The sequence below is a fragment of the Carettochelys insculpta genome, chromosome 1 (assembly GCF_033958435.1).
Source record: "Carettochelys insculpta isolate YL-2023 chromosome 1, ASM3395843v1, whole genome shotgun sequence".
NCBI classification, from domain to species: Eukaryota; Metazoa; Chordata; order Testudines; family Carettochelyidae; genus Carettochelys; species Carettochelys insculpta.
The window spans coordinates 252,354,019-252,372,352 of NC_134137.1; the positions used below are offsets into that span (position 1 = coordinate 252,354,019).

General features: G+C 47.5%; 1 protein-coding gene and 1 long non-coding RNA gene across 2 annotated transcripts in view; one reads left to right on the plus strand and one right to left on the minus strand.

Annotated features, from left to right (window-relative positions):
• Positions 1-12,587: 12,587 nt before the first annotated feature.
• LOC142018732 (uncharacterized) lies at positions 12,588-15,675 on the minus strand. Its single transcript, XR_012646908.1, has 3 exons — positions 15,541-15,675; positions 13,148-13,207; positions 12,588-12,601 (listed from the first exon to the last, which is right to left on the minus strand). It is a non-coding gene; the product is annotated as an uncharacterized LOC142018732 (long non-coding RNA).
• A 1,106-nt stretch (positions 15,676-16,781) lies between these two features.
• The window catches only part of ETNK1 (ethanolamine kinase 1), a 47,555-nt gene continuing 46,002 nt past the window's right edge, over positions 16,782-18,334 (plus strand). The window contains exon 1 of the mRNA XM_075004779.1: positions 16,782-17,024. Coding sequence (XP_074860880.1) covers positions 16,869-17,024 — 156 coding nt within the window. The 5' untranslated portion in view covers positions 16,782-16,868. The remainder of the gene's footprint in view (positions 17,025-18,334) is intronic.

The following is an 18,334-nucleotide window of genomic DNA, read 5'->3' on the forward strand; positions in this document are numbered from 1 at the left end:
ACCATTGTAAATCAGGTGTCATGCTATTAAAGTTACATTGGTTTCCCTGGATTTTTTATTTACTTATTGTATTTAAATAAGTGTTTGGCACAGGACCTGTCTTTGTTCCCAACACCTGTAGACAGGTTTGCGTTGCCTGGAGCAAAGTTGGGTTAGGCCTTTTTTGAGTAAGTTGCTTACTTCAGGAAGCCAAAATAAAGTAGCATTCTGCGATTGGCAGTGTACAAAGATGGGTGAGTTACTGGCATAGACAAAGTTAAATTAACAAAGGGTTTTGTGGGGGGAGGTGGTTCTGATAAAGAGACCAAAATACCAGTTCCCTCACATTTATTCTCTTGCCACCAGCGATGTTGAGGACCAGATGCTTCAAAAGAAAGTGAAAACCCTATAATGAACCTAAGCAGATGTGCACCACTGCACCTAATAACTAATTGGGAGAAAAAAATCCCATCTGATTTCCGTGGTGATTAGTTTACATCCTGAAAGAATTAGATTTAATTATCCTTATCTTGGCAAGTGCTGTGTACTGTAACTACAGATGTTATTATTGGGCATAAAATTATCCAGCCACAGAATTTAACTAACCACCTGGGGAAGTGTGTTCCACAGGCCTATGAAAAATGAATTTTTTTCCTTTCATTTATTCTAAGCTTCTGGACATTAGTTTTACTGGAGTGAGGTCTCCGCTCTCTGATTAAGAGATGAAAAGGAATGACATCTTTTCAAACTAGCCTTTGTGACCATCAGATAGAAACAAGTTGCAGTTTGCATTGTCTCCTCTGGAATGATGATATGGCCTAGTCTTCCCCATTTTATAATCCATGGACGTAGATTTGAGACTAAACTGCACATATGGCAGTGTCTGTGTTTTCAGCAGTAAGTCTCAGAGATAGAAGGTTTAAAGGGGAAAGAATTTCTCTTTTCCCTGTAGGGGAGAAAGGAAAGAAGAGAGAACATAGGTAGGCTTCATTTACTCCCATTATAATTTTGCCCCAGTATATTTCTGTACAGTGTTTTGTGTTGTTTTGTTTGGAGATTGTCTTTTTCTGGCTTTGGAAATTAAATGATAGGGTACATGTATATGCATTTTTGAAATGGGGAGAATTGTGAAAGATACAGCTTGGGGAAAGGCTACCTAATCTGACATATAGAAGGCTATGACTGGGTAATAAACCCAAGTTCAACAGGTCTAGAAAGTCTCTCTCAGTTCTGAGGGGAGCAGGGGGAAAGCAGTCCTGTAGCACTTTAAAAACTAACAAAAAAATTATCAGGTGATGAGCTTTTGTGGGACAGACCCACTTCTTCCAGATCTAAAGAAGTGTCTCTGCCCCACGAAAGCTCTTCATCTAATGGATTATTCTGTTAGTTTTGAAAGTGCTACAGGACTGCTTTTTTTGTTTTGTGACGGTACAGGCTCACTGGGCTACCTCTCTGTGACTATTCAGATCTGAGGATCTTTCCAGAGGTCTTGCTTTATTCTGCATTTCCCACCCAGAGTTTGGTCACTGGATCTGGTAGTGGTGGAACTGATTTTGTAACCTTGGATCAGGCAACAGCTGAGCTGATAGAATTTACTTTGTGGAACCGGACAGCTACAGACCAGAGCAGAATCCAGTGATGAAGGGTTCGCTGATCTTGCTCACACAGGCTTAGGAAACCTGTTCCCTTGTGCTCATTTCACCACCACTGAATCTAATTGGTTTAGGGGTGATGTTGTAGGCAGGTGGGAATTGTTTTGCAAATCAGAGTTTTGAGCCTCAGCCAACCAAGCAATTAATAAGTGGGACTGTGGGGTTGATCATATCATATGTCTTACACACTATTAGGGCTTTTGACAATTTGATTTATGACATTCTTATTTTTTCACAAATAAATGGTATATGTGGTTTCATGTACTCAGCAACTCCTGAATGCTTGCAAGCTGTAAAGTGACTGGGGCAATTAAAATATTAAGATCCTAAAACCTGGCAGTGGACAAGGTTTTAGACAGAGGTGCAAGCCTACCATTTTATATATCTTAAAACGGATATCTAGACAGCATAGACCTGAGATTTTACTGCTGCTTATGACAGCTAGCAGAAGGGTGACACAATTGCTAGATTTAATTAAAGGATTGATAAATATATATTAAATATTTTTCTATCATTACTTCTTCATGTAATCAATTGCAGACGTTACCAGAAGGATTGTGAAGAAGAATGGGAGGAGAAATGATCCTCAAGATATTCCATTAAAGTGTGACTCACACTAAGAAGTTCTGAGAACATCCTACACAGACTATTTACTGCATCACAATATTTACTTGTAAAAGGCATTGAGTGCTTTGTTTTTCACAACTGTATTTTCTGCTTTTCCTTAACACAGTCCAAATAAGTAGTATATTTAGCAGTTGAAGCACACAATTAGGAGTCTCAGAAAGCACCCCTCAGGAAAATATTCTGGGGTCCAAAGCAGCAAAACTATATGCAAATCAGCATTAATCATTGAACTGAGTAGCAAAGATGTTCTTTACAAATAAGTTAAAGATGGCTGTCAATTGGAATTGTGATATCAACTGGGAGAGTAGCAGAAATTTTGTTCCACAGATGAGAGGATTAAATGGGAAAGGAAGAAAAAACACAAACCTCCCATCATCTGAGGGTTGTACTAAAAACTGAGTTTCCGTCACATGCAGAGCTTAGTGGATGGTTGTGAATATAGGAGAAAATAAGACCTCCCAAATAGGAGGGATCCACTCCCTAAAACGTCTTGAAAGTTAAAATCAAAATTTCAAAATAAAATCAAAACTTAGAAGGGAACTGGTCTAAAGAATGTATATTTGAATACGCTGGAATTGGAATGTGCCTGTTGGCAGATTTGCTGCTGTGCTTTAGATGAATTACAGTCTAGGTAGTCTATGAATAGCCAAGTATCGGAAGGGAAGCCGTGTTTGTCTGGATCTGTAACAGCAACGAAGGGTCCTTTGGCGCCTTATAGGCTAACAGAGAAGTTTTGAGCATGAGCTTTCGTGAGCACAGACTCACTTCATCAGCTGCTGGTCATGGAAATCTGCAGGGCCAGGTATAAGTAAGCCAGAGCAAGGGTGGGGATAACAAGGTTAGCTCAGTCAGCAAGGGTGAGGCTTACTACCAGCAGTTGATCTGGAGATGTGAACACCAAGGGAGGGGAAGCTGCTTTTGTATTTAGCCAGCCATTCGCAGTCTTTGTTTAAGCCTGAGCTGAGGGCGTCGAATTTGCAGATGAATTGTAGCTCAGCAATTTCTCTTTGGAGTCTGGTCCTGAAATATTTTTGCACTTCAATCTCCCAGGCCACACAGTAGCAGACTTAAAAGTAGCTATCCTACAGCAAAGAAATTTCAGGACCAGACCGCCAAAATAGGGGGATCCGCAGATCAAAGTTTGCTAGGCGTGGGGATCAGAACAGAATGTAGTCTAAGCCCAAGCACTCCTCTGCTTCACTCCTGCAAAAGATGGCACCATTGACTGGGCGGATTCCTTGCAGCACCACCCTGTACCACCTGTTTGCAGGTGCCAGGGCAAGGGACCTCCTGACACTCTACCTCAAAAGGACAAAGCCATTTTGACAGTCTGCCTAACTGTTTGTGGCCATATTGCCCAGCACAAAAGTCTTCCCAATCTCCTCCTCACAGAGAATTCCATCTTGGATAACTTCCTGTACCTGCATGTGTTATGATCTCGCAGGCACCCCTAGGCAAACTCACACCACAAGATTTCAAGCATTCTCAGTGCCATTCCTAACACAGACCCTATCCTGAGCATGTGAAAAGCAGCAACCTGGTCAGCAGTGCACACTTTCTCTTTTCATTATATATTGGACAGACTTCTAACTCCCTCAGACAAAGGGTTAATGGGCACAAAACAGACATCAAAACACTCCAGATCCACAAACCAGTTAGTCAACATTTTAATGGAATGGGGCATTCTGCCAATGACCTAAAGGTATGTGTGTTACTGAAAAAGAACTTTTGCACTGTTCTTCAAAGGGGAGCAGCGGAGCTGGCTTTTATATTCAAATATGGCACGTTAACACATGGTTTAAACCAGGACGGGAACTTTCTGAGTCACTATAGGGGCTCATCTGCATACTTGGCTTAATCTAATTTTTGACCTCCCCCCTCACCCCTCCACTCTCTGATTTGCTCACCTTGATTATCTTTTTTTGATTTGTCCTCCTTGCTTACTGTTTTTGGTTCTCTATGCCTTAAATATTGAGTCTGTTCTGGTCTGGCTATGGTCTGAAGAAGTGGGTCTGTCCCACGAAAGCTCTCCTAATAAACTATTTTGCTAGTCTTTAAAGTGCTACTTGACTGCTTTTTGTTTTTCTCTTTCCATTGCGCCATCATTCAGCATTCAAGACATGCTTCCACCTGAGGTCGAGGTAGAGCTGTAGTTCAGAGTGTGTGCACATGAACACCAGTCCCTCCACCTATTTAACTGGTTGGTTGTCCTGTGGAGTTGAATGCATGTGTGCAAAGATTTGAAGGGTAAATAGTTACTAATCTTTTGTAACTGTTGTTCTTGAAGGTGTGTTAAACATATCTAATCCAAGACCTGACCTCCGCCCCTGCTGTGTTAGAATTTCCAGAAAGAAGGAACTGAGGGGGCTCAGGGTCAGCTGGGCCCTTTATACTGATGTCAGAGGTGTGCAGCAGCAGAAGGCATTTCAGTCACAGCACAACTATAACTGAGGGGAAAAAAATTCTGGCGACCATGCACAGGGGACACACACAGCAAGGATGGAATGGACTTGTGCAGCACATAAAATTGCAGGGTTAGAAGGGATCACAAGGGCCATCTATTTTCTCCCCTTCTCACCTCTGCCATCCAAAATGCAGGATATGTCATGTCTCAACCATCCAGGACAGACAGTTGCAGCCTCCTTTTGAAAACTTCTCATGAAGAGGCTTCCACAACCTCCCTAGAAGTATTTACTCTTGTGCTATTGTTCTGACAGTAAGTTTTTTCCTGAGATTAAACTAAATCTGCTAAACTGTGGTTTGAATGCTTTGCCTCTTATCATGCCCTCAGTAGGAAGAGAGAACAACTATCCTTTTTTACGGCAGCCTTTCAAGTGTTTGAAACTGCTAACATGCCCCCTCTTAATCTCCTCAGTTCCAAACTATACATACCCAGTTCCTCCAGCCTTAGAAGAACAACAGTTAAAAAAATAATAACTGGGTTTTGTTTAGAGTTTGATGGTACAATTCCAAATTTTAGAGGAACCATTGGCTCGTGGGCCAGATTTGGCTGGCCACTTCATTTCATCTGGCCTGCAGAAAATACCTGCACTATAGGCCCAGTGTCCCGGTATGCCCCTATGTGCAGCAGAGATCATAAAAAAGCTGTGCTTCCTTCACCCCCCAGTGACAGTTTTGCAGCTCCCATTGCCTGGGGAACCAGGCCAATGGGAGTTGTGGGAGTGGTGCCTGCAGGTGTTTGTGGCACACACCACACAAAGCTACCTGGCCCCTCCAGCGAGGGGATGGACTGGTCAGCCACTTCTGGGAGCAGCATGGGGCTAGTACTGGCAGGGAATCTATCTGCCTTAGCCCTGTACAGCTGACCAGGAGCCACCTTCAGTAAACAATGCTGGACCAGAGCTCATACCTGGAACACCCTGTCCCCCGACTTAGTAGGGGTTGATCCAGCTTAAAGCAGGGGGCTGGACTAGATGACCTCCTGAGGTCCCTTCCAGCCCTATGATTCTGTGACTCTGTGTCCCAAGTCAGAACCCCTTCCCGCAAACCAACTCTCTCCCAAATCTTTCACCCCTACCTGCGTCCCAATTCCCTGTCCCAGGTCAGAATCTTCTCCCTCACCCAGACTCCATGCCAGACCCTGCACTCACACCCCAAATCCTCCCTCCTGGGTTGGAACCCCCTCCTGCACCCATAACTGAATCCCCTAACCCAGTCCTGTGCTCTCTGCCACACTCCAACCCTCTGCTCCAGATCACAGCCTCATCCTGCTCCCTGAACCCTCATTTCTGGCCCCACCCTGAGTCTCTGCACCTTCCCCTCACCCCCACGGAAGAGAAGTTGAAGCTATGAGTGCTGGCTTGCCTGGCTCAGGAGGAAGCGTTTGAAGATGCTTTCCCAGTTCTAGGAGGACCCTTCTTTGCAATGCAAGCATCACATTTCCTGCACCATTTTTCTACATCCTGTTTGCATTTTATCTAACAGAAATGTTCTTTTACCTTGGGTAAGTTTTTTTGCAACTCCAAAATGTCTCTCAGTTTTAAAATCACAACATAACCTGAGAATCTCCTTTTATTTCCAACGTATCTAGTTACTGCTGAAGTCTGTAACCATAATCTGCTGATTTTCTTTTCCAGATGCTGTAAAATATTCCTCTTTAAACTCAAAGCTTTCTCACCATGACCAGAAGTCTTTTATGTGGTTTTATAAGGGGATACTACAATCCAAATTGGCCGTATTTACTAATTGATTTTTCCAGTCACAAGCTGTTCTGATCAATAGTTCCTCTTTAGTAAGCTTTTAGTTGCTCTGGATTCCATTCCTGCAGTCAAATATCCACCCAGAAACACGGGCAGTTCTGTAAATTATGGGACGAGGGGAGACAGCCATCTCTTCCTAAACACATGGAATATTGGATTTCTAATGTCACGTTTCCAGTCTCTCACAACAAACTCATGGAACTCAGATTCTAATCTCACTTTTAGTAAGTGAGACCTATGGGTGGGGTTTTCAAAAGTGTTGCTCAGCACTGGCCTAACTCTACACCCACGGTTGTTACTGGTAAACCTCTGAAAGCCTGTGGGATCCACGATGGAGTTTGAACATGTTCTTGGAGCAGTGCACTAGAACCTGAAGCGGCTGCTAGAGAGAAAGATGGACGTAGCTAACCAACGTGAGCCTTGCAAGTACAGGTCTCTGTCTAGTGTCTATGATGCAGAAGAGGATTCTGACCTGGTTCCTGATATTTTTGAATAATTAGGAGATATAATATTCCGTTGGGATGGCAGAGCCTTCCCCAAAGTGAGGGAGCCAGGCCCTTTCCATGGCCCTACCTCTCCTCATCTGTCTGAGGCCCCTCTGACTCTCTTCATCCACCCAGTACTCCAACCCTGCCTCTGCTCTTCCATCTGAAGCCCCATTTTAGTCAAGCCAGCTGCCAGAGCAGACTGGGAGCTGCAGACCATCTATCTGCACGGGGATGGGGGGAGCTGAGAGTAAACCCCATCCCATCCCTCTGCTTTGGGACCCCATTGCCCATGGCAGGAGTGTCTGGGGTGCCACAGCAACCTGTGCAGTTCTTACCATGTCCAGAATTCAGTTCTCCCATGTGGAACTGGGTGGGGGTAAGAGTCACACATAATGTCACAGACCTTCCACCCGCCTGAGGCCGGGTGAGATGAGAGCAGCTCCCATGCCTTGTTCCTGGCCTGCAGCCCCAACAGCTGCCTGCATGGCTCCTACTATGCGCAGGCTGCAGTCCAGCCATGGTAAGAGTCATTTAGGCAGCTGTGTTCTGGGGTGGTGGGGGAAAGGTGGAAACATGGGCTGCTCTTGGCCCCTCTTCCCAACCTCAGGCAAGTGGAAGGTATGTGTAACACAGCCCCCCACAGCTGCCTGAGCTCCCCAGCCAGGCTCCAGCAGCTGGCATGGCCAGAAGGGCAGGGCCTTGTGGGGAGCGGAGGGGCAGATGCGGGCCTGTGTTAAAAACTGGAGAGACCATGGCCCTCTGGTTCCCCCAGCTCCCCCAGTTCCCGTGTGCTTTATAAATAATAATACAAAAACTAGCTGAAGCTGTTCAGCCAAATGCTGGAACTGTACAAAAACTTGACATTAAAAAATAAAGGGATATAAGCCTGGTCACAGGCCCACCCACAGGTGGGGGAGGCAAAGGATGCAGTTGCCCCAGAGCCCGGAGCACTGGCCACTGTTGCTGCCACAGTAGTAGTGGTGGCAGCCAGAGAGCTCTGAGCACCTTTAAAATGCTACAAGCAGTGGTGTGCCACCGCTCCACGCAGTGCTCTGAGGGAGCATGGGGGTACCCCACGACTGACTGTCCTGAGCCCTGCCCCTCTCCTACCTTGCCCCCAGGCTTGTAGTGGCTGTCAGCCCTGCTGCCTGGCCAGAAGAGAGCATCAAAGTATCTAATACAAATGTTCACTCAGAAAATTGGCGAGCACAAAACTAAAGGAGAAAAGCTTGGAGACAGCTTCATAGTTTTTGTTTAAACTGGGGCAGCTGAGCAGTGGAAATGAGAATTTGGATATTGGGTGTATAATGGGATCTGTGAGGTGCCCAGGGAAAAGTAAGACTGGCTCAATGTAACTGCTGTTAGATTAGCTATGTTAAAAAGGATTAGGAAACAAGAGATCCAAAATGGAACCACTTAATTGGCCTCAAATCCTACTGGCACTTCATCAGCTGCTACAAAACTGAACTGCAATAAATTCGAGGTCTTGTTCTGCTGCCATATGTCTTTTATGTAAAATGTACCTGCATGTGTTGTCACAGCTCGTGAGCAATTTAACCAAGAAAAGGGATTTCGCCGTTAAAAAGTGGAAATCCTGCAGCATCCATCTTGGAGGCATTTATAGCCAGGCAAGAAGTAATATTTATAAACTGATATAATTGAAATTAGTATTTAACAAGATCAAAATTAAAATTTGATCATAAAGAACAATCAGAGAGATTGTAAAGCTATAATAGTCCTGTGTACTTAGAATCTCAGCAGGCAAACCGATACAGACGATAGGGCACCAAGCCCTTAGAAATCAGTATAAGTAAGCAAGCAGAGGAGTTGAGACTGCAGTGGTGTTCCCATAGAGATATGAGTTAGTCTGATACAAGCAACAGGTGTTGAATAAGCAATAAATATGATCTTGAGAGAGAGATTGCCTTGTACTAGGGCACGATACTGTGAGTCGAACACCACAGTTCTTTTGAGGTGCCAGCTCTGAAATCACACAACCCCAACAATCTTACCTGTCCTCTGCCCACCCCTTCCCAAGGCTCCACCCCACTCACACCATCCCCGCTCCTGTTGCTCACTCTCCCCCATGGTCACTCACTAGTGACTAGGTTTGGAGCTGGGGAGGAAGGGCTCTGGGCTGGGCCTGGGCCCAGAGGTTGGTGTACAGGAGGAAGTGTGGGCTCTGCGAGGCTCCAGGCTGCGGTGGGGGATTAGGTGCTGGAAAAAGGGTGTTTGAGTGTGGGAGGGGGCACAGGGCTGAGGCAGGCAATGTGGGGTGTGGGAGGAAGTAGGGGTGCAAGATATGGGAGGGACTGGTTCAGGGCTGGAGCCTGGGACTGAGGTGCAGGAGGAAGTATGGGTGAAAGAACCTTGGAAGGGAGTCTAGGGGCAGGAGGGGACTCAGGGTTCGCTCAGGGAGTTGGGTTTTGAGGGGAGTGCAAGGTGAAAGTTCCAAATGGGCGCAGTGCTTACCTTGCACAGCTCTGAGTCAGTAGCACAGTGTGCCTCAGGCAGACTCCCTGCACTGCTCCTGGCCCCACATACTGTCCCCCACACCTCCCATTGGCTGCAGCTCTCCATTCCTAGCCAATGGGAGCTACAGAGTCAAAACTTGGGGTGAGGTTAGTGCATCTTAGCCTCACTGGATATATAGTGGCTGAGTATCTCCTGGGCTGGATGCAGTAGCCTCTGAGATACTGAGCTGCATGTCCTAATGCCAAATTAATCTTTGTGTGACTCAGTTCCCACATGTGTAAAATTGGACAATAGTTCTTTATCGATAACAGACAGAAGTGGTTGTGGTGCTTAATTTGTTAGTGTATGTAGAACATTTTGAGGTCCTCAGTTGGGCAAACTATTATAATAAGTAACTGGAGCTATAAAGGTTTAAATCACTTACGTCTACAATCAAATCCTGTATATTGGGCTGTCTTTAAAGCAATTTCTTCCTTATCAGATGTTGGCAACCAGCCAGGAGAACTGAGTCTGAGAGACTAAAACCAGCTCTGTACCAATCTTTTTTTTTCTTTTATCTTTAAAAAAACTGAAAACGAAAAAAAAAAAAAACCACAAGAGCAGTTTATTGTTGGCAGGTTATGTAACCCCAAAGCAGGAAAGGTCAAGATTTCATCAGAGGAGTAGCTGTGTTAGTCTGTATCTGCAAAATCAAAGCAGATATCTGTTAGTCTTTAAGGAGCCACAGGACTTCTCTTAGTTTTTAAAGAACAGATTGATGCAACAGCAGCAGGCATAAGTGCTTTCATATGTTGTTTCTGAAACTTTGGAGAAGGAAGGAAAGTGAGTGGCAAGGTGATGACCCAAAGCCAGTCAACCAGTTACCATATATGTCAGTGACATTGCTTACATGGGACCAACTTTATTTTTTAGAAAACAAAAATACATTTTCTCACTCTGACCTCCAAAGAAAAACTTCTCATACCCAATGAAGTTCAGTGGAATGCCATTACTTTTTTCCTCAGATGTCCATATTTACAGATTTCACATGTTGGCCATTGGGATTAGGTAACAAACAAAAGAAATTGCCCTCAGAAACTTTAAGATAGATGCCCCAGTTTTGTGGCAAATGTTTACTTTAGGTTGACGTGGACATGTAGGGAATACGCACATACACACAGTGCATTTCAGGGGCAAGCCTGATATTTTATTTAACCCATTTAATCCAGGGGAGTACCTCAAACACTCCCAAGGAAAAGTTACGTATAGTGCAAAAGGACATGATTTTCTGCCATAATCACCAAGAAAAGCCTCTGGCTAGATATAAACTTCTTAATTCTTTCATCTACATACAACCCAGAAAACAAGAGTTGAATTGGTACATATTTAACAAAAGGAAGCTCAATTTCCCTACTTCTTGAACAAATTGAGTGCTCATGTAGTATTGCTTCTGTTTAAAATAGCCTCTCAACCAACTTTTGAAAAGTCAGTGAGACTTTGCAAAGTCTATGTGGCCTCTTCCTCATAATTCACATCTGAACTTGGGACTACTTAAACATAGCATGCACCACACCCTGAGTTTGCAAGACCAGTCCCCTGATTTAGAATGAATCTGCCTGTTGAAATTAACACCTTGTGTAAGCAACCATTCAACCCTTGGCATTGACTCTCCGCATAGGAGTGTCACACTACTCGAGTCCTGAAACCAATGTTATTTTGTCACCAAACTGCCTGAGCAGAGTAACGTCTTGTCTACACCACCAGATTTGTCACCAAAAACTGCCATTCAGATAAAAAAAAAGAGGGAGCATACACACTGCAGTGCAATTGTTGTCAGGAAAAAACACCCAGTTTGGGTGACAAAAACCTTCCAACCCTACAAGAGACTTTCTTTTCTACTGCCTACATTGTTGATAAGGGCCAGCGTAGACACTGCTTCTTATTTTATCACCAGGACTGCCTCCCATGGGTATCCCACAATACCCCTTCTATGGGTAAACCCTGCTGCCCTGAATGCTCTTCTCAGTGTTTTGATCTCTGCTGCCTGTAGGCATGGGCCCCTTGCATTTCTAAACTCCAGGAAGTATGGACTTGGCTACAGTTTTTTCCACTGGAAACCCCCTTTTTTACAACCTCCCACTCAAAGCATTCACTTGGCCAAGCAGGATAATTCGAGATGAGGGCCTTTTCCTGAAATTAATTGCTTCAGCTCTGCAAACAACTTTTGCCCACCCTTCCGCTTTCAGGGTCAAAAAGGAATGAGTGTGAACAAAGCCCACCTATTAACAGCTCACGTGAAGGCTCCTTTTGCAATGCCATGGCTGTGAACTGTGCCTGTAAGTGAGAATGCTCCCTTTCCTCAATGCTGTGGCTGTGTGAATGCGATATTCCAACATTATTAATTTAGACGTTAGAACACCAAAAAAAACTTGCAGCACAGCAAAAGCCTATCCAACAGCTGAGTGCGCAGCTTCATTTGGGGAACAAAGAGCACATCATTGGAGTGTTCCCCTTCAGCCCTGCATTAGGAACACAAAAGTGGGCAGGCTGCTGTCCCAGGGAGGAGAGGAGGTGGCAGAGACATTCCTTACCACAAAGAGCTCACTGAGTCGCTCATGATGCTTCTCCCAGCTGCTGAAGAAACTGTGGGAGAACTTCGAGAGCAGAGGCAACCGGTAGGATTCTGGGGGGGGGTGGGCACCATCCTTGTACCTCTTCCCTGCCCCCTGCCTGCCCATGGCCCTCCTGCTCCCACCCGTGCTCTGCCCATGCCCAGCTCTCTGACCCCTCCTGCTCAGCCCCCACCCACCTCTTCCTGCAGGAAGCAGCACACCGCTTCTATTGAGCATGGGGCAATCCCCCACTTCCCCTGGAGCAGCGCAGCCTGAGAGTAGCACAAACTATGCAGCTTGCACTGCTCTCCAGCTACACTGCTCTGGAGAAGTGGGGGGGGGACTGTCCCCACACTCATTGGAACTGGGGTGGTGTGGATGGTGAGTGTAGGGGGCAACACTGAGAGCTGCATGTGCCCCCTGGGCACCCCGAATACCTTGGCTCTATTGAAGGGAATCTCAAGATATACAATGACCAGCTCTGCCATCATACAACACTGCAGTGTGGGATACATACCCACAGTGCTTTGCTCTCACTTCCGATGACAGTGCCCCCAATGTGACACGATCTGTTGACAGAGGGAACAAACATGGACCCCCTTTGGCGATTTTTGTTTTGTTGCCCTTTGGGTGTCAACATAAGTTTTGTCGACAAAACTTGGTAACGTACACAAGGCCTAAGAGGGTATATGCAGTATACCTGTGAACAAATGCTAAAACAAACCCAGCCCAGGACCCTGAATAGAGATAGCTGATGGGGCTTCTCCTTTGCCCTAGTTCCAACAGCCTCTTCCCTGGGACACTTCTCCACCATTCCCACTATTTCCTTCACTCAGGTACCTGGGCTTTCTCTTTTCTCCCAAACCTTCAGTCTCTCAGCACTTCCTCCACTACTTCCATTTCCTGGGGGAACCCCTTTAAGGTGAGCCTCCTGGCCGTAACTGGCCACAGATATCTAATTAGCTTGGTGCTACAAGCCAGCTCTTAATGAGTCTCAGGTGCCTTCTGTTCAGGAAACAGGCACCCACTCACCCAGCTGTGTGTATTGACCCTCCACTAGGCTCCTGCAGTCCACTGCCTTGTATCTACTACAGTATGGATATTAAATTACTCACATTTCTGAAAAGTGTGGATTTAGGATTTTGGTTCAGATCTATGTCTTCTAGTTACTGCCACTGCAACTCAGAAAAGATCTCATTGTATTATCAGGAATTTATGGAAAATAGGAAATTACGTGCTATAAGAGGTTTACACAAATAACATTAAATCATACACAGAGTTTTCCCTCAATATGCTGCAGATATCATATAAACTAAATGGGTGTTTTGTACACATAAAGATACATTCCTTGCACTAGTGCTTACAATATAAACAATGCAAATTCTAGAGAAACACAAAACAAAACTTCAGATGAAGGCCTTCCTCCCCTGCACCCTCCCCTAGAGCAGTGCAGGCTGAAAGTAGCACCAGCTGGGAAGCTCACACTGCTCTTGAGCCACATCACTACAGGGAGAGAGATGGGACTGCCTTACACTCATCAGAAGTGGCATGGAGCTGACACTGAGTGCAGGGAGGTGGACAACCAATGCTGGGGGATGCATGTGACCACATGCACCCCCCCATATGTCACCTCTGGCCTCACTCTAGGGCAGGGTTTTCATATATTAACAAGAAGCTGAGAAAGCAAGAGGAGAGTGGAACCCCAATAGACTGCTGCGGCCAGGGGTTTCTCCTTGGTGCCAGAATAGTCTAACTAGACTTGGAGACATTGTTCTGTGAATTTCAGGTGCCTCAGGTCCATCAGTGAGAGCCAACACACCAGCCAGTGTGTTGTCACTGCTCCTGTCCTGAAATCTTATTAAAACAGCATGTTATGTTGTCGTATGTTGGCTTCTCCTGGCCTTGGCCTACTAAAGTGAACTGACTGCTGCCTCAGTTGGGCTTCATTGCAAGAGTCTTTCTTTCCACCAAAGAAACAACAGGGAAATTGATCAATTCCAATGTACATTTCCTAAATTGTTAGATTTGGAAATATTATGCAGGCTGCTGTTCAATGTAAATCTCACAGGATAACATCAGAGTCCAGGACTGGATTAATTCTTCTGGTGACCTAGGGCTAGTACATTTTGTGGGGTACCCCTAGGCTCTGGGCTAAAGTCAAAAATTAGGGGTTCAGTGTACAGAAGGGAAGCTGCTGAGGAGCAGGTTGCTGATGGGGGTGCAGGTGTGGGCAGGGGATTTGGACCTGCACCAGTTAAAACCCTTTTGGCAGGACGTTCCACACTGCCCTGTGCTTACAGGCACCATCCCTCTGCTCCCATTGGCCAAGATACCTGGCCAAGGGGAGTGGCAGGGGAAAAGCCTGCAGGCAAGGGCTGGGAGAGAGAGCTTCCCTGCACTCAAGCAGCACAGCGTAGGGGTACGGCAGGGTGCAGAGACATCCCTCCATCCCCGCCCCTGCTAGGAATGCAGCATTCAAAGCCTTTAGGGGCTGAAATCCAGAACCCCTCTTTAGACTGTTGCTGCAGCCCCCAAAGCCCCATTCATAACCTGGCCCCACCGGAGTAAATTGGAAAACAGGATTACTAGTTCCAAAAGCATATTTTTTTCTAACCTGGATACTTGCCAAGTTGTGGTAGTGTCCTGCTTTGACAACGTGCACTCCAACCACCAACGCATGCAACAAACTCAATCTGCCTTGTACATCTCAAAGAAAACAATGCTCATGCTGCCTAACTCCTCCATATTACTTAAGGAAAGGAAGAGTGATTATTATGGGGCTATTTAAATATGAATAAATTCTATGGAAGAGGCTTTGAGGGTTGGCTAAGAGTGTAAGGCCCACATCCTCAGAGGTACATATGTGCCTAACTTCCACTGAATCCATTAGAAGCTAGGAGCCTACAAACCAATAAGGATCATTTTAAGCCTAAGTGTGTAAATGCTCTTGCACACAGGCCCACCAATCAGAGCATTGGGGTAGGGACACGCAAGGGGACAGCTGCCCAGGGCCTGTTCTTTCAAAGGGGCCCTGAGCTCCAGCTGCCACTCCGGCCAAAGTAACAATTGTCTGGCATCTGCAGTCCCCTTTGAATTCCACAGCTCTGGCTGTGTGTGGCTCAGAGGGAACTGGGGAGCAGCACCACAGTCACAGGCCCACTGAAGGCTGAATGTTTTAGGTCCCGCCTCTTCTGCCTTTGGCACAGCACAGTTACAGTTGCAACTAAAGAAAGGAGGAGTGAGTGGAGGAAAGCTGGAAGATAACAAATGTCCAGTGAAAAAATAGTTTGAAAAATGTCACACAAGTTAACACAATGCAAAGTGACAACACAACATGACACACCTTAGTTTAACTGTCCCTCCTTTAACACAAATTTACCTTTGCTCCACACAGATATGGTGTTCTCATGTCAGTTATAAATTACCTCACATTAAGCACACCTGCATTAAGAGGTGAAAAGCAAGGTGACTTATGCCTCAGGAACAATCTTTTGCATTTATGCAGTACCTGATTTTTTCCATAAGATAGTGAACTACTTTCATTAATCATTTCCTTGGATGCTTCAGATTTGAGGCTCACATTCAGATATAGGAAGACAAAAAGAGGGATATTATGTAGGTGGATTACTCATTAAAGAGCAGCATAAAAAATTCCCCTGGGGGCAGCAGGGAATAATTGCAGGCAGAAAGATGAGGGATAACAGAAATACAGCTAGGAAGATTGGGAGGGACTGGGGAAAGAAAAGAGCCAGGGAGATTGAGGGGGAAGAGGGTTATGGGAAAGTGGGGCAAGGTGAATGCAGCCAGGGACATGTGTAGAGTGGGGCAGGGATGGGAAGCTGCAGCCAGGGATATGGGGAGGGGGACAAGCAGAAATGCAACCTGAGAGTCTGGGTGGGAGGAGGGAATGAGGCAGGGAAGATGGAGCCAGAGTAGGGGTGATGGGAAAGAGAGGCAGGGAGGATTTACAACTAGGAGAAGGAGTTGGAGGAATGGGCCAGGAAGGATGCAGCTGGAGAGAGGGGAATGGAGTAGAAAAGGTGCAACTGGGGGAGGCAGGGAAGATGTAGCTGAGGAGCACAGGGGACAGGGAGTGCGACGGGTGATGCAGCCAGGGAGAGAAGGGGATGGTGGAGTGGGGCAGAAAAGATGCAGCCAGGGAGATGGGGATGGGGCAGTGAAGATGAAATAGGCGGGAAGGGGGGTGGGGCAAGGAGATGCAGTTGGGGACAGTGGGTTGGGTGAGTGTGATGGGGAAAGATGGGGAAGTGGGGCAGTGGGGATGTAGCCAGCGAGAAGGGATGGGAGAGTGGGATGGGGAGACGCAGCTGGGAAGAGAGGGATGGAGGAGAGGGACGGTGGGTGGGGAATGCAGCCAAGAGGATGGGGGAGTGGAGCAGGGGGACGCAGCTGGGGAAATGCAGGAGTGCGGAAGCAGCAAGCAAGCTGGGGGAGTGTGTCGCGTACGGGGCGCGCAGCAAGAAGAGGCAGCTGGGGAGAAGGGGAATGGGGCAGGGGATGCAGCCAGAAAGAGCGGGGCTAGGGAGTGGGGCGGGGCGGGGCGGGGGAGACGAAAGAGGGTTGCAGTGGGGAGGGGGGGGGTGGGGGGCAGCGGCCAAAGGGGGCGAGAAGCCGGGGAGAAAGGCGCCGCGCGCGGCGGGCTGAACGGGGAGGGGGCGGGGCGGTTCAGCGCAGCGCCGGGAGCGCCCGCCGCGTTCCCAGCCTGCCCCGCGCGCGGAGAAGGGGGCGGAGCCGCTGTACCGGAGCCGAAGTGGAAATTTTCGCCCGCAGCCCCAGTCGCCGCTCCCGCCGCTGCCGAGACGCCACGCGCCCGCCATGGCCAACTACATCCACGTGCCGTCCGGCGCCCCCGAGGTGCCCAAGCTGGACATCGCCGTGAGCGACGAGGACGGGCCCGGCTGCCGCCAGGGAGCTCTGCGGCTGCTGCGCCGCTTGCGGCCCCACTGGCGCCCCGAGGAGGTGACGCTGCAGGTAGCGACTGGGGCGGGGGGCGCTCGGCTTACCGGGGCGGGGGGGCGCCTCCCGGGCCCTTTTCCGGTCGAGGTCGCTCTCTGCTGCCGCCGGGCCGGGCTGGGCCCTCCGCGGTGCGGGGCTGTAATAAAGGCGGGGTCCGCCTCGGCCCGCTGCGCTCGTTCCCTCCTCAGCCGCCGCCGCCCGGCCAGTGGGGGGCCCCTGGCGCAGCGTCAGCGCCAGCGCCGCTAGGCTGGAGGCCGCTCCGGGGCCGAGCCGGAGCGCCGGCAGGATGTAGGAGCGCCACCATTTGCCGAGGCGCTCGCCTCCCTTTTAGTTTCGCTCCCTCCCCCGTAAGCCGCAGCTTAGCCCGGGCCTGGCGCGTGCCGGGTTCCCCCCCGCCCCCCGGCGAGTGACTGCAGCGTATTCCTCTCTGCCTTCCGTGCGGCTGAGCTGGCCCCGAGGGTGGAAGTGGGGCTCGCCCACGGACGTGCGCTACCCAGCCCCTGGGTGAGCCTGGCAGGGGGGACAGGGCTGCTTGGCCTTTGGGAAACGAAGGTGCTGGCCTTCTGCTGGGGCCCTGCCCGGCGCCTTCCGCCTCCTGGGTCCCACGCCTGCATTAGGTGTTTAGATGTTCCTCTGTGTGGCAATCATTTGTATGGGCCTGGCTAACCGTACTGTTGCTTATGCCTCTGGAGTAGACTTAATCTAGCCCCAGGCGTTTGCCCGAGGAATGTGTTTAGCACTTTCTTCCTCTTTGGTTGCTATTTGCACCCTGACTGTATTACAGCATTTATTATACACCTTTTCAAATCACTGTTTCCAAACGTTGTTCACGTATGGAACAGCCTTCCCTAATTTTAGTAACTCCTTTCCCCTGCATCCAGGAAGCTAGATGCAAAAAATAAATATCAGTAAAAGCTGATGGCTGTAATGGATCTTATTATGGCTGGAATAGCATTAAATTACCCAAGATAAGAATAAATTTGACAAACATACACTATCAGATATTAATCATAATTTTATAACTGAGACTAAAAGAGAGATACTTGAAAAGAATGGTAGTGCATGTATAGGAAATTTCTAAGTTAGGTTTTGCTAGAACCTAGTTCTTCTAGGTTACCTATTTGTGAGATAAATTAACTCCCAACAAGCAACAACATAATATACTTATTCCAAGAGCATACGCCTCATGGGCAATTTTAAAAGGAAATTTAAAAGAACACTTTTTCTTTGAATCCTTTAGCAGTACAATATTTTCGTTGTACAGGTGCCTAAAATAACTCGGATTTTAAGAATGGAAAAGAAAATTGTTACAGTTGTGTATGATC